This window comes from Hippopotamus amphibius, chromosome 2 (genome assembly GCF_030028045.1).
Source record: "Hippopotamus amphibius kiboko isolate mHipAmp2 chromosome 2, mHipAmp2.hap2, whole genome shotgun sequence".
NCBI classification, from domain to species: Eukaryota; Metazoa; Chordata; class Mammalia; order Artiodactyla; family Hippopotamidae; genus Hippopotamus; species Hippopotamus amphibius.
Window position 1 is genome coordinate 13,098,706 of NC_080187.1, and position 16,317 is coordinate 13,115,022.

At 40.9% G+C, this 16,317-nt stretch overlaps 2 protein-coding genes across 2 annotated transcripts; both read right to left on the bottom strand.

Annotated features, from left to right (window-relative positions):
* Positions 1-529: 529 nt before the first annotated feature.
* Positions 530-1,285, bottom strand: LOC130844281 (olfactory receptor 1J4-like). Its single transcript, XM_057720603.1, has one exon. It carries the CDS (start codon positions 1,283-1,285, stop codon positions 530-532), a length of 756 nt encoding a protein of 251 aa, XP_057576586.1.
* Positions 1,286-14,408: 13,123 nt separating this feature from the next.
* LOC130845360 (olfactory receptor 1J2-like) lies at positions 14,409-15,359 on the bottom strand. The gene has a single exon (XM_057722451.1). It carries the CDS (start codon positions 15,357-15,359, stop codon positions 14,409-14,411), a length of 951 nt encoding a protein of 316 aa, XP_057578434.1.
* Between the last annotated feature and the right edge of the window lie 958 nt (positions 15,360-16,317).

A 16,317-nucleotide genomic window follows, 5' to 3' on the forward strand; every position in this document is an offset into this window, starting at 1 on the left:
TGGTTGGTGTGTGTTATCGTAACAAGTCTTTCTCTCTTCAGGAAGATAAAAAAAACGGTACAGCATATTCAAATCAATCAATCACATATCTACATAATTTGGAGTTTGGTGCTTTGAAGACCTCAGGTCTCATGTGTGTTGTGGGCAATACCTTGTTTAGGATTATGGAAGAATAAATGGGCAAAAGACATAACTAAAGTGAAAGGGATTGGGCAAATAACACAGTGACCATTTAAAGGACAAATGGGAAGGTGCTGGAGACATGGGTGGTCAATACACAACTTTTCAAGAGGGCATTTCTGACAAGGTGAGTGGGGGAAATGAGAACATGGTTGGCTGATTCTCACTTGGTGAAAAGGATATTGCTTCTGCAAAGAATCCCCAGAGAAAATTTCATGTCTCTGTTCCTTAGGCTGTAGATGAAGGGGTTCAGCATGGGGGTCACCATGGTGTACATCAGTGAGGCAATCATGTCTTTGTCATTGGACTTGCCCGATGAGGGGGAAAGGTAAAGTACCACAATCGTTCCTTAGAATAGAGACACCACAGAGAGGTGAGAGCCACAGGTGGACAGGGCTTTGCAGATCCCTTTAGTAGAAGGGACCCTCAGGATGGAGAGCCCAATGCGACCATAAGAGACCAGGATGCCACTCAATGGAAGAATGAGAACTGCAGACCCTGCAGTGAGTATGCCCCGCTCATTGAGAGAGGTGTCTGAGCAGGAGAGCTTCAGCAGGGCAGCAAGGTCACAGAAGAAGTGGGGGATGATGTTGTCAGCACAGAAGGACAGGCGAGCCAGCAGGAGGGTGTGGGACAGGGCACTGGCACAAGACAGCAGCCAGGCTCCAGCCAACAGAGATACACACAGCTCCTCCCTCATGAGGGTGGTGTAGTGGAGAGGGTGACAGACAGCCACATACCTGTCATAGGCCATCACTGTGAGAAGAAGTTTATCAATACAAGCAAAAAATATGAAAAAATATATTTGTGTCACACACCCTGCATAGGGGATGGATTGATCCCAAGTGTGCAAGTTCATCAGCATCTTTGGGACAGTGACAGATGAGAAGGAGACGTCAGTGAGGGCCAAGTGGCCTAGGAAGAAGTACATGGGGGTGTGGAGGCGAGAGTCGAGCCTGATGAGCAGGAGGATGAGCAGGTTGCCCAGAACCATGGTCAGGTACATGCCCAGGAACAGGGCGAAGAACATGCCCTGCTGCTCTGGCAGGATGGGGAGCCCCAGGAGGAGGAAGTGGGACACTCTGCTCTTGTTTTCCCTCCTCATGCTCCTCTCCTGTCTGCTGGGGATGAAGGAGAGCGGGAACCGTCAGAGGCTTTGCATTTGTGAATATGGCCACCACACTAGGGTCTCTTACTTTCTCGTGGAGAAAAGCAATAATTGCCCATATTTCTTTCCTCATCTAGAGTTGCCATAACAAATGACACCATCAATGCTCAACAGATTCCTTTCAATGGAAACCAGAGTAAATTCATTCTTCTGTGTTCTTTTTATTCACCCATGCTTCTGGCCCTAAGCTACAGATTGGAGCTACAAGTATAAATAGGACACCCAGGACATCTTCCCTCAGAATACTGACCCTCTCGGGAATATCTGACAAAGGACAAACTGACATTATGAACCTGAAGCCAGTTTCTTTGTGTTACGAATCTGGCCCCACCACTTTCTAGCTGTACAGCTTGGGATGCTAAATCTCACTTGGCCTCATGTTGTGCCTCCATAAGGTGAAGATACCAATATCACATATTCATAGCGTTAATAAGAGGATTCTAATTCAATGCCCACTAATATCTAATAACAATGTGCTGCATAAAATACAAGCAAAATTTTATTGATTATTTTTATGACAGGATAAGCATCCAAAAAAAAACAGGGTCAAATTCAGGAATTTAATGAAACAGTATTATGAGATGCTCAGACCAAAGGACCAAGGAACTGGTCTAAAATGTGTGTGTCTCTGAGCTCTCACACTCTGAAGGTGAGTTTCTGAGCTCAGATCCTATCACTGGGGGAAATTCCCAGGTGGCACTTGTCTTAATGCACGTTTATCTTCTTGCCAAGAAATAACCCTTATTCTGGGCATGAGCTCCCTCTGTCTCCATCCATATCTGGTGCTTCTTGTTGACTCAGGTTTGGATACTCACAGGGAGGGAGACACCTGAGTTCTGAGATCTGGTATCTGAGAGCTGGGAGATACTGAAGGATTGGGGCTGTCTACTAGAATTCACTTACCTGATTGACCCTCTCTATTTCCCAATATTGGTCTTCACACTGTTAATAATTAACATGTAATAAACACTATATCAGAGTAATACATTTTTGGATTGTAGCCTAAAGAAGTTTTTTCAACAGTCCTGAGAGGTAGATATTAATAAATTTTATTGTCAACATACTCCGAAGGAGTAGGAAACTAGCATGAATTCAGTTAGCAACTTCTGTAGCTACAATTTTCTCCTGTTTTTTTAAAATATTTATTGGAATCTTTGCTCCTATCGCCCTACTATTTCTATCTCTCTTTCTTTAGAGAAAACGGGTAGGACATTAAGAAATGTTATTTCAGGATTTGAAGACCTCCTTCTCAGATAACTGTCAACAGTCATACTCCTGCCGCCCTTTAGATTGAAAATGGCTTTCATTGCCTTCAATTTTGTTCAATCCATCAACGTTTATTTATGTATGGGAGTTAGAGAAGAGAGTGATTTTTTTCTTTATTTTACTAACAGCAGTAGTGAAATCGCTTAAATAATCTCACATAGATATTGCATAGTGGAACCTGCTCTCAAAGGTTCATTTTCTGATCATCTTTTCACTAGACAGAAAATACACCCAATTCCTTTTATGGAGGGTAGAGATGCTTAAGTTCAATATGAAATGTGGAAAGTTAAAGTTAAAATATGCTTGGGAGAGGAACTTGACATTAACATTGTGTATGACTCTGTCAGTAGATGCTTGTTCCTGACCAGGGCGTTGCTGTGGGTCATTAATTGACTCAGCTCATGGAGCACAAGAGGGACCAGACACTTGATCCTTCTGCCATGACTGCTTCTCCCGGAAAGTTGCTAGATTAGACATAACCCAGGGTCTCAAAATCTCCTGGAGGAGAAACAGAGCATGTAATGACACCAAGAAGTTGCAATTTAAAGGGAAGAGAAGAGTACAGAAGTGGTGCTTAGATTCCATCAGCACCATGTATGAAAGAGGTGGCTGGATAATTGCTCAGAAATGAAGAAGAGAGGTTGTGCCCTTGGGATGGCGGTGGGAGGAGGCGTTGCGAGAGAGCCTATGGATGGTCCCAATTTTGACTCCTGAGCCGTTGGGAGAGTCAGGTGTCTCTGCCTCCACGAGGCTACAATTTACTAAGGGCTCATGATGTGCCTAGAAATAGTGAAGTCCCTTACAGACAAGATCTTTCCACAGTGATCAGGATCCCATTTGACAATAGACAATGCTGAGCATCACCACAGCCAAAGCTGAGGCCACAAAGCATTAAGCGGGAAAAAGACAGAGAGTTGAGTGTCGACATATGTGACACAAGAAATGAGCATTTTGTTTCTAAATTTTATTAGCAAAATTGAAGCAATGTCAAAATACCGGACTTCCAGGGGCCCCACTAGTCTTCAAATCACTGAAAAATGGATGCCAGTAGTGCTTCAAAGTGGGCTTCCTTCACAGTTGCCTGTGTGGATTCTGCTCTCAGCCAAGAATGAGAGTCAAAATGTGAGACTGTTACATACACACACACAAATATTTGTATATTCTGTGTGAAGTAAGGCAAAGTGTGGGTTTGTTACACAAAAGCACTCACACACTATCACAGACACACACTTGCCAAATGGAGACTTATAGATTTCTCTAGCTTATACTCCAAGTAGGTAAATACAGTCAGGGTGTAAGTCACCTTCACACAAATCTATGCAAAACTCACAAACAAAATGCACGTGTACATCAGAGCTCACAGATAGAACTCTCAAGCATCCTCTACCATAGGCATTGTAACCACAGGAAGTCATGCATATTCCAGTCACAAGCAGTGCCCAAGGTTGCACACTCAGCACACAAGCAACACATGCGAGTAAAATAGGCACAACTGAGAGGACATTTCCAGCGTCTCTGACCTATATATAGCCGAGTCTTGTCATGCAGTGTGTTTGTCAGTTACACATATATGTATAAAGCCATAAAACACAACACACAAACAAAAATCCACCCAACATCTCTGATGCTCACAGATGCACGCCTTTACCCTAGACACACATGCACGACTATGGAGATGTCTGGGCTCCTGCCGAGTTATACCAGTGCTATGAGTTCAGATACCTTCTGCTTCATTCTGTTACCTGAATCCTCACTTTCTGTCCAGAATACCCAGCATCCAAAGAAAAAGAGCAAAGCTTGTGGCCCAAGGACATTTACAAACACTCATGTCTGTTCAGCAGCTTCAAAACAAAGGGCAAGATCTCCTTTCAGTCACCAGAAAAAGACTCTAGAGGGAAACAGCCCCAAGTCCCTGGCTAGAGAAGCAGTCGACCAGGGCTAATTGCCCAAATTTTCCCAGCCCCTCGGGCAGGAGTATACTGAGAGTCCAGAGGGACTGGGCTGTACCTGAAGTCACAGGAGCAAGTATCCCTAATGTCAGTGGTACCTTGGCTTCTGGTCCAGTCTCCGGCTGGGAAGTAGTAGTTCCCCCATTGCCCATGACCTCTGCATCACGATTTCAGCTTCTTTGTACAGCAGTGTGTACTAGAGTACAGTAGTGTATGGACCTCAGAGGGATTATGCAGGCTCCCAATACCTACACAGGCTTCCATGAGAACACAAAGCTCCTTAAAATGTTCAGGTCTCCCCACTCCTCTGTGAGGTTCTCTAGGGTATGGTCTGTGCCTTGTTCAGGGGTAGGGGGACTGATTATATAACTCTGGAAAAAGGACTCTAGACTCTACCCCTACTAAGAGAACATACCTGAACAATGTATCAAAGATCTCAGATTTAGTTTCTTCAAAGGGGAAAAAATAATTCTACTCTTCCTGTGAGTTTGAAGGATGGTCAAGTGAGCACATAATGAAAGCTTAATCAATCATAAGGTTTATTGTCAGTGTCTTTGGATCACTAGGGATCGGCTATGGCTTACAATAGACAAGTGTGATTGGTAAATTGTTGAATGAATTCACCTGTTCATTCTTTCACTCATTCACTTAATCATTCAGGCTCTCATAAGGGTAAACACTGATATACGCTCTGGAAATGAAAACAAGAATAATATAAACAGAAATCCCTCTGGTGAAACACACACCCAATTGGCGGAGGGGGGGTGGGTGCAAAACAACACTGTTAATGAAGAACAAATGGCAGGTAAACTGTTAAAAGTGCTGGGGTAGGATACAAATCAGGCATGGAGCTAGGGAGAATCAAGAAGTGCAAAAAGTATTCATTGTTACACGATTCTTTTACACAGATACCGAGACACCCCTCCAGTCAAGAGGCTGCCTGTCTATAAAATAGTTTGCACCACTACACACCTATAAGGATGGCTAGAATTGAAAAGACCACTGCTATTAAGTGGTATTGTAGTTATGACAGAACTGGAACTCTCATACACTGTTAATGGGAATACAAAACAGTTTGAAAATTTCTTTAGAAGTAAAACATATACCAAAACACATAACTAATAAGGAGCTACTGTATAGCACAGGGAACTCTACTCAATACTCTGTAATGACCTATATGGAATGTAAGGTGGTTCAGCCACTATGGAAAACAATTTGGAGGTTCCTTAAAAAACTACAAATAGAACTACCATATGATCCAGTAATCCCACTACTGGGCATATACCCAAAGAAAACCATAATCCCAAAAGAAACATGTACCAGAATGTTTATTGCAGCACTATTTACAATAGCCAGGACATGGAAGCAACCTAAATGCCCATTAACAAACGAATGGATAAAGAAGATGTGGCATATATATACAATGGAATATTACTCAGCTCTAAAAAGGGATGAGATGGAGCTATATGTAATGAGGTGGATAGACCTAGAGTCTGTCATACAGAGTGAAGTAAGCCAGAAAGAGAAAGACAAATATTGTATGCTAACTCACATATATGGAATCTAAAAATGGTACTGATGAACTCAGTGACAAGAACAAGGACGCAGGTGCAGAGAATGGACTGGAGAACTCGAGGTTTGGGAGGGGGCAGGGGGTGAAGGGGAAGCTGAGACGAAGCGAGAGAATAGCACAGACATATATATACTACAAACTGTAAAATAGATAGCCAGTGGGAAGTTGTTGTATAACAAAGGGAGTCCAACTCGAGGATGGAAGATGCCTTAGAGGACTGGGACAGGGAGGGTGGGGGGGAGTCAAGGAAGGGAGGGAATATGGGGATATGTGTATAAAAACAAATGATTGAACTTGGTGTACCCCCCAAAAAAATAATAAATAAATAAATAAAATTTTAAAAAAAAGAAAAAATCTAAAAAAAAGTTGATATATGTATATTTATAAGTCATTCACTTTTCTGTACAGCTGAAACTAACACAACATTGAAAATCAAATATACTCCAATAAAAATTATTTTTAAAAAAGTAGAAAAAATATGACAACATAGTAGAAGGATGTGGAATGCATCCCTCTCCACAGATGCATTAGGAATACATCAAAAGACACAATAATTCCCACAGAGAACCAGCTGAACACCAGTAGATGGGTGCGACACCAGAAACGACTGCAAAGATCCCGACATAACTGGTATTTTTTGACTTAACACTAGTCTGGGGCTTGAACAGTCTTCTTTAAACCCCTTTATTGCTGGGAAAAGCAACCTCTGAAGTCTGGACTACTCCATCGGAAGTCAAGTAGGAGGCTCTAGGGAGGGAGCACTGAATCCAGGATACTAGACTACTAGGGAGTCCTCAGACACAGGGAAGATTAACTGCAGAGAACTCTCATGGAGCCCTATCAGAGTCCAAGACTCAGCTTCATACAACTGTCTGCAACTGGCAATGCTGGACACCTCACACCAAAACCACAAACAAGACAGGAACACAAACCCACCCATCAGCACACAGACTACCTAATGCCATATTAACCTCACAGATACCCTAAAACACACCACCGGACATGACCCTACTCATCAGAGAGAAAAGACACAGAGCCACACACCAGAAAGAAGACACCAGACCCCTCCACCAGGAAATCTACTCAAGACACTGGGCAAACCCCACCAAGGGGGCAGAGGGCAGAAACAAGAGGAATTACAACTAGGCAGCATAAGGAAAGGAGACAGCAAATCCTATAAATCAGACAAAATGAGAAAACAGAGAAACACCATGCAGGCAAATGAGCAGGAAAAAAACCCACAAGACCAAATAAATGTGGAGGAAATAGGAAAATTGCCTGAAAAAGAATTCAGAGTAATGATAGTAAACATGATCCAAATCTTGACAACAAAATAGAAAAAATACAAGAAACAGTTAATAAGGACCTAGAAGAACTAAAGAGCAAACAAACAGTAATGGACAACAAAAAAACTGAAATTAAAAATACTCTAGATGCTATAACCAGCAGAATGACTGAGGCTGAAGAACGAATGAGTGAGTTGGAAGATAGAATGGGGGAAATAACTGCCACAGAGCAGGAAAGAGAAAAAAGAATAAAAAGAATGGAAGACAGTCTTGGAGACTTTGGTGACAACATTAAGCTCACCAACGTTTGAAGCATAGGCATCCCAGAAGAAGAAGAAAAAAGAAAGAGCCTGAGAAAATATTTGAAGAGGTTATAGTGGAAAACTTCCCCAACATGGGAATGGAAATAATTAATCAAGTCCAAGAAACGCAGGGAGTCCCATACAGAATAAACCTAAGGAGAAATAAACCAAGGCACATATTAATCAAACTAACGACAATTAAACACAAAGAAAAAATATTAAAAGCAGCAAGAGAAAAGCAACAAATAACATATAAGGGAAAACCCATAAGGATAACAGCTGACCTTTCTACAGAAACTCTGCAGGCCAGAAGGGAATGGCAGGATATACTGAAAGTCCTGAAAGAGAAAAACCAACAGCCAAGAATACTCTACCCAGCAAGAATCTCATTCAGATTTGAGGGAGAAATCAAAAGCTTTCCAGACAAGCAAAAGTTAAGAGAATTCAGCACCACCAAACCAGCCTTACAACAATTGCTAAAGGAACTTTCCTATGTAGGAAACACAAGAGAAGGGAAAGACCTACAAAAACAAACCCAAAACAATTAAGAAAATGGTAATAGGAACACACATGTCAATAATCACCTAAATGTAAAAGGATTAAATGCTCCAACCAAAAGACACAGACTGCCTGAATGGATACAAAAACAAGACCTTTCTATATGCTGCCTGCAAGAAACCCACTTCAGACCAAGGGACACATATAGACTGAAAGTAAAGGGATGGAAAAAGATATTCCATGCAAATGGAAGTCAAAAGGAAGCTAGAGTAGCTATACTCATATCAGACAAATTAGACTTTAAGTAAAGGCTATTACAAGAGACAAGGAAGGACACTACATAACGATCAAGGGATCAATCCCAGAAGAACATATAACAATTGTAAATATCTATGCCCCCAACATAGGAGCACCTCAATACAGAAGGCAAATGCTAACAGCCATAAAAAGGGAAATTGACAGTAACACAATAATAGTAGGACACTTTAACACCCCACTTACATCAATAGACAGATCATCCAAACAGAAAGTAAATAAAGACACACAAGCTTTAAATGATGCATTAGACCATCTCAACTTAAGTGATATTTATAGGACATTCCATCCAAAAATGACAGAATACACTTTCTTCTCAAGTACACAGGGAACATTTTCCAGGATAGATCATATCTTGGGTCACAAATCAAGCCTCGGTAAATTCAAGAAAAATGAAATTATATCAAGCATCTTCTCTGACCACAACGCCATGAGACTAAGCATCAATTACAGGAAAGAAAGCAGCAAAAAATGCAACCACATGAAGGCTAAACAATATGCTATTAAACAACCAAGAAATCATTAAAGAAATCAAAGAGGAAATCAAAAAATACCTAGAAACAAATGACAATGAAAACAAAGCAACACAAAACATATGGGAAGCAGCAAAAACAGTTCTAAGAGGGAATTTTATAGCAATACAGTCATACCTCAAGGAACAAGAAAAATCTCAAATAAACAACCTAAACTTACACCTAAAACAATTAGAGAAAGAAGAACAAAGAAACCCCAAAGTGAGCAGAAGGAAAGAAATCATAAAGATCAGATCAGAAATAAAGGAAAAAGAAAGGAAGGAAACAATAGCAAAGATCAATGAAACTAAAAGCTGGTTCTTTGAGAAGATAAATAAAATTGATAAACCATAGCCAGACTCATCAGGAAATTAAGGGAGAAGACGCAAATCAACAGAATTAGAAATGAAAAAGGAGTAACAACTGACACTGCAGAAATACAAAAGATCATGAGAGACTATGACAAGCAACTGTATGCCAACAAATTGGTTAACCTGGAGGAAATGGATAAATTCTTAGAAAAGTACAATCTTCACTGACTGAACCAGGAAGAAATAGGAAATATGATCAGAGCAATCACAAGTATGGAAATTGAGAATGTGATTTAAAATCTCCCAATAAATAAAAGCCCAGGGCCTGATGGTTTCACAGGTGAATTCTATCAAACATAGAGAGAAGAGCTAACACCTATCCTTCTCAAACTCTTCCAAAATATAGCAGAAGGAGGAATACTCCCAAGCTCATTCTACGAGGCCACCATCACCCTGATACCAAAACCAGGCAAAGATGTCACCCAAAAAAAATCAAATTACAGACCAAAATCACTGATGAACATAGATGCAAAAATCCTCAGCAAAATACTAGCTAACAGAATCCAACAGCACATTCAAAAGATCATACACCATGATCAAGTGGGGTTTATCCCTGGAATGCAAGGATTCTTCAATATACACAAATCAATCAACATGATACATCATATCAACAAACTGAAGAATAAAAACCATATGTTCATCTCAATAGATGCAGAAAAAGCTTTAGACAAAATTCAACATCCATTTATGATGAAAGCTTTCCAGAAAATGGGCATAGAAAATTACCTCAACATAATAAAAGCCACATATGAGAAACCAAAAGCCAACATCATTCTAAATGGTGAAAAACTGAAAGAATTCCCTCTAAGAACAGGAACAAGACAAGGGTGTCCACTCTCACCATTATTATTCAACATAGTTTTGGAAGCTCTAGCCACAGCAATCAGAGAAGAAAAAGAAATAAAAGGAATCCAAATTGGAAAAGAAGAAGTAAAATTGTCATTCTTTGCAGATGACATGATATTATACATAGAAACCCGAAAGACTCTACCAGGAAACTGCTAGCACTAATCAATGCATTTAGTGAAGTAGCAGGATACAAAATTAATGAACAGAAATCTCTTGCATTCCTACACACTAACAACGTACAAGCAGAAAGAGAAATTAAGGAAACTCTCTCATTTACCATTGCAACCAAAAAAATAAAATACCTAGGAATAAACCTGCCTAAGGAGGCAAAAGATCTGTATGCAGAAAACTTTAAGACACTGATGAAAGAAATCAAAGACAATACAAACAGATAGACATACCATGTTCTTGGATTGGAAGAATCAACATTGTGAAAATGACTATCCAACCCAAAACAATTTACCGATTCATTGCAATCCCTATCAAATTACCAATGGCATTTTTCACAGAGCTAGAACAAGAAATCTTAGGATTTGTATAGAATCTCAAAAGACCGAAAAATAGCCAAAGCAATCTTGAGAAGGAAAAATGGAGTTGGTAGAATGAGGCTTCCTGACTTCAAACTATACTACAAGGCTACAGTGATCCAGACAGTATGGTACTGGCACAAAAATAGAAAGGAAGATCAATGGAACAGAATAGAAAATCCAGAGGTAAGCCCAAGCACATATGGGCACCTTATCTTTGACAGAGGCAAGAATATACAATGGAAGAACGACAGCCTCTTTAATAAGTGGTGCTGTGAAAATTGGACAGCAATGTGTAAAAGAATGAAATTAGAACACTTCCTAACACCATACCAAAAATAAACTCAAAATGGGTTAAAGACCTACATGTAAGGCCAGACACTATAAAACTCCTAGAGGAAAACATAGGCAGAACACTCTAGGACATACATCAAAGCAACATCCTTTTTGACCCACCTCCTAGAATCATGGACATAAAATCAAGAATAAACAAATGGGACCTAATTAAACTTAGAAGCTTTTTTGCACAGCGAAAGAAACCATAAACAACACAAGAAAACAACCCTCAGAATGGGAGAAAATACTAGTCAATGAAGCAACGGACAAAGGATTAATCTCCAAAGTATACAAGCAGGTCATGAAGCTTAATACCAAAAAAGCAAATAACCCAAACCACAAATGGGTGGAAGATCTAAATAGACATTTCTCCAAAGAAACATGCAGATGGGTAACAAACACATGAAAAGATGTTCAACATCACTAATCATTCAAGAAACGCAAGTCAAAGCCACAATGAGGTATCATCTCACACTGGTCAGAATGGCCATCATTGAAAAATCTAGAAATAATAAATGTTGGAGAGGGTGTGGAGAAGAGGGAACCTTCCTTCACTGTTGGTGGGAATGTAAGCTGGTACAGCTACTATAGAAAACAGTTTGGAGGTTCCTTAAAAAACTACAACTGGAACTACCATATGATCCAGTAATCCCACTACTGGACATATACCCAGAGAAAACCATAATCCCAAAAGAAACTTGTACCATAATGTTCATTGCAGCACTATTTAGAATAGCCAGGACATGGAAGCAACCTTAATGCCCATCAACAGATGAATGGATAAAGATGTGTCACATATATACAAAGGAATATTACTCAGCCATAAAAAGGAATGAAGTGGAGCTACATATAATGAGGTGGATAGACCTAGAGTCTTGCATTCAGGGTGAAGTAAGCCAGAAAGAGAAAAACAAATACTGTATGCTAACTCACATATACGGAATCTAAAAAAAAAAAAAAAAAATAGTATTGATGAACCCAGTGACAGGGCAAGAATAAGGATGCAGATGCACAGAATGGACTGGAGGACACGAGGCTTGGGGGACAGGGGGCAAAGGGTAGCTGGGAGAAAGTGAGAGAGTAGCATAGACATATATACACTACCAACTGTAAAATAGATAGCTAGTGGGAAGTTGCTGAATAACACAGGGAGATCAACTCGATGATGGGTGATGCTTTAGATGGCCAGGACAGGGAGGGTGGGAGGGAGTCGCAGAAGGGAGGGGATATGGGGATATATGCATAAATACAGCTGATTCACTTTGGTGTACCTCAAAATCTGGTACAAAAGTGTAAAGCAATTATATTCCAATAAAAAGCTTTAAAAAAATGAAAAAAAAAAAAGAGGAGACAGTTCTGTCAGCATGCTGCCTTCAGAGTCAAACTGCAACTCTTCCCTGGGTTTGCAGCCTGCCAGCCTACTCTGAAGATATTGGACTTGCTAACCTCCACAATGACATGAGCCAATTCCAATAAATTTCTGTGTCTCTATATCTCTCCCACAACACATACACACACACACAAACACACACCCTATTGGTTCTATTTCTCTGGAGAACCTTGACTAATACACTACTATGACCTTAGTGCCCTGCAAATCTGGTCCTATGATATCTCTAAGCTTAGCGCCTACCAACCCTCCCCCATTCAGCCCTCTCCAGCTACAGAGGCCCCTCAGTGTCCTGGAATAGACCAGGCACCACAGTATTTCTAGGTGATGATTTCTATGCTTGAAACACTTTTGCCCAGACCACCCCCACCATCAACCCCCTCCCCAACCCCCGGCTCGCTTACCTGTCCTCACTAACGAATATGTTTGGATGTTACCTTTCCAATGAGCTCTACGTGCACCACATGATGGTAAATTATGAACCTCATCCCCAGCACTCTTCTTCCCCTTTTGAATGCCTCCTTAATTTTTAGAATATTTTACTTACCAACAAAACTTCACAATATCTATTTCAGACAAAAACCCATCTTCCATAGAGCTTACATTCCAGTAAAGAAACAATGACAATTACAAAAATAAGTAAAGCTTATGGTGTGTTAGTAGGTTTGAAAGGGCAATGGGAAAAAAAGGAGCATGAGGAGCAGGGTCAGGAGCAGGGATGCAAACTTTAAAAGGGGGTTAATTTTTTTTAACTTGTATTCCCAGATGGTAGAAAATTGCCTGGCACATGGCAGTCATCCAATAGATATTTTTGTGTGCATGAGTTGTAAATTCATTGCATTTACTTTTTTCTATTACAAGTGAGATCTCTAGGAAAAAGACAACACTCATTTCCCCAAATAAAATTCATCACATAACTGTAGGCTGTTCTCCATACAAAAATCAAATTTAGAGGGAAAAATCATAGTCTTCCAGGAATGCGGAAATTTGGGAATTGCGTTGATTACTCTGTGGTCCCCTACAGTCACCAGCATAACTGAATAAAGGTTATTTTGGTTTTAGCAAACAATCAAGAGTACTTTATTAATTAGATACTGCATTGAGAAGCTATGCATTCTGGACTTTATTAATATTAAACATTAGAAACGTAACTGAATATTTGCAGCTCTGGAAATACTAGGAGAGAAATAGGAAATAAGGGAGCTGGTTTATATCTCATTTATTTCAATAGAAACTGTGAGCTATAATGAAAAGTTATATTACCTTACTAAGGAGGCTTCTTTAATCTATCAAAACAATATTCCACAAAACTTAAACTGGCCCTACTGGAGATTTCTTTGTAGAAAAGTGAAGTGCCAAAACACATTTGAGAATCCTGACTTTCTACCACCTGGGGATCGGAAACTCAGGGTATGAGAAGGTACAGCCTGGCCCAAAATACAATCATACTTCATATCCCAAACTTAGCCTGAAACAAACCTGGCTTCATCATTAAAAAGGAAGCATAAAATGCCAGTGTCATGTTTTTCTTTTGAGACAGGTGGTTGGTGTGTGTTATTATCTTAGCAAGTCTTTCTCTCTTCAGGAGAATAAAACAATAGTTCAAGGTATTCAAATTGATGAATCACATAGCTTACTATTAAAGAGCTTGGTGCTTTGAAGACCACAGGTCTCATGTGTGTTGTGGGCAATGCCTTCTTTAGGATTATGGAAAGATAAATGGGCAACAGATATGACTAAGGTGAAAGGGATTGGGCCAATAATATAGTGACCATTTAAAGGACAGTTGGGAAGGTGCTGGAGACATGGGTGGTCAATACACAACTTTTCAAAAGGACATTTCTGACAAGGTCAGTGGGGGAAATAAGAACATGATTGGCTGATTCTCACTTGATGAAAAGGTTATTGTTTCTGCGAAGAATACCCACAGCCAATTTCATGTCTCTGTTCCTTAGGCTGTAGATGAAGGGGTTCAGCATGGGGGTCACCACTACGTACATCAGTGAGGCAATCATGTCTTTGACATTGGACTTGCCCGATGAGGGGGAAAGGTACAGTGCCACAATCGTTCCATAGAAGAGAGACACCACAGAGAGGTGGGAACCACATGTAGACAGGGCTTTGCAGATCCCTTTGGTAGAAGGGACCCTCAGGATGGAGACTCCAATGCGACCATAAGTGACCAGGATGCCACTCAGTGGAAGAAAGACAACGGCAGCTCCTGCAGTGAGTATGACCAGCTCATTGAGAGAGGTGTCTGAACAGGAGAGCTTCAGCAGGGCAGCAAGGTCACAGAAGAAGTGGGGGATGATGTTGTCAGCACAGAAGGACAGGCGAGCCAGGAGGAGGGTGTGGGACAGGGCACTGGCACAAGACAGGAGCCAGGATCCAGCCACCAGAGATACACACAGCTCCTCCCTCATGATGGTGGTGTAGTGGAGAGGGTAACAGATGGCCACATACCTGTCATAGGCCATTGAAGTGATCAGTAAACTGTCTAAATCAGCAAAGAGTATGAAAAAATAAGTCTGTGAAATGCACTCGGCTTTGGGGATGGATGCATCCTGAGTGTGCATGTTCATCAGCATCTTAGGGACGGTGACAGATGAGAAGGAGACGTCTGTGAGGGCCAGGTGGCTGAGGAAGAAGTACATGGGGGTGTGGAGGCGAGAGTCCAGCCTGATGAGCAGGAGGATGAGCAGGTTGCTCAGCACCGTGGTCAGGTACACGCCCAGGAACAGGGCAAAGAACATGCCCTGCTGCTCTGGCGGGATGGGGAGCCCCAGGAGGAGGAATTGGGACACGCTGCTCTGGTTCTCCCTCCTCATGCTGTTCATATCTCTGCTGGGAATAAACAGAAATGGGAAATGTCAGGAACTTAGACATACTGAGCATAGCAATTACCATAAGGTCACATACTTTCTCCCAGTGACTGTGTCACTGTACAGACAAATCTCATTGCATTGCACTCACACATTGGTGCCTCCTCCAGTCTGGTGAGAACAATGAAGTGTGATTTTTCTGTACACTGACCTAGTCACTTGGAGACATCAATCAAACATCAATGAAACAAACCCAATGAAACTTTTCAATGGAAATCAGAAAGTGCTTGTTTATTTGTTTTTAACAAGTGGAGACACTGTGATAGATATTAGGAGAAGAGTAATAAGTAAGACACAGTCCCTCCCATGGTTTCACAGCCAAACTGCTTATGTGCTTGTGTCCGTCTTGCACGCGCGCACACACACACTCCCCCCCCCAACCTAAAGCATAATTGGGAAAGTAATGTACCATGTACGGAATAAGTGCTGAACACATAAACTCACTTCTTATCATTAGATAGACAGGACAGAAGCAAGCAAGGAAGGAAGGAAGGAAGGAAGAGAGGGAGAGAGGGAGGGAGAAAGAAAGAAAGAAAGAAAGAAAGAAAGAAAGAAAGAAAGAAAGAAAGAAAGAAAGAAAGAAAGAAAGAAAGAAAGAAAGGAAGGAAGGAAGAAAGAAGGAAAGAGAGAGAGAGAGAGGGAGGGAGGGAGGGAGGGAGGGAGAGAGAGAGAGAGAGAGACAGAAAGAAAGAAAGAAAGAAAGAAAGAAAGAAAGAAAGAAAGAAAGAAAGAAAGAAAGAAAGAAAGGAAGGAAGGAAGGAAGGAAGGAAGGAAAGAAGGAAAGAAAGAGTAAGAAAGAAGGAGAGAAAGAAAGAGAAAGAAAGAGAAAGGAAGGAAGGAAGAAAGAAAGAAAGGAAGGAAAGAAGGAAAGAAAGAGTAAGAAAGAAGGAGAGAAAGAAAGAGAAAGGAAGGA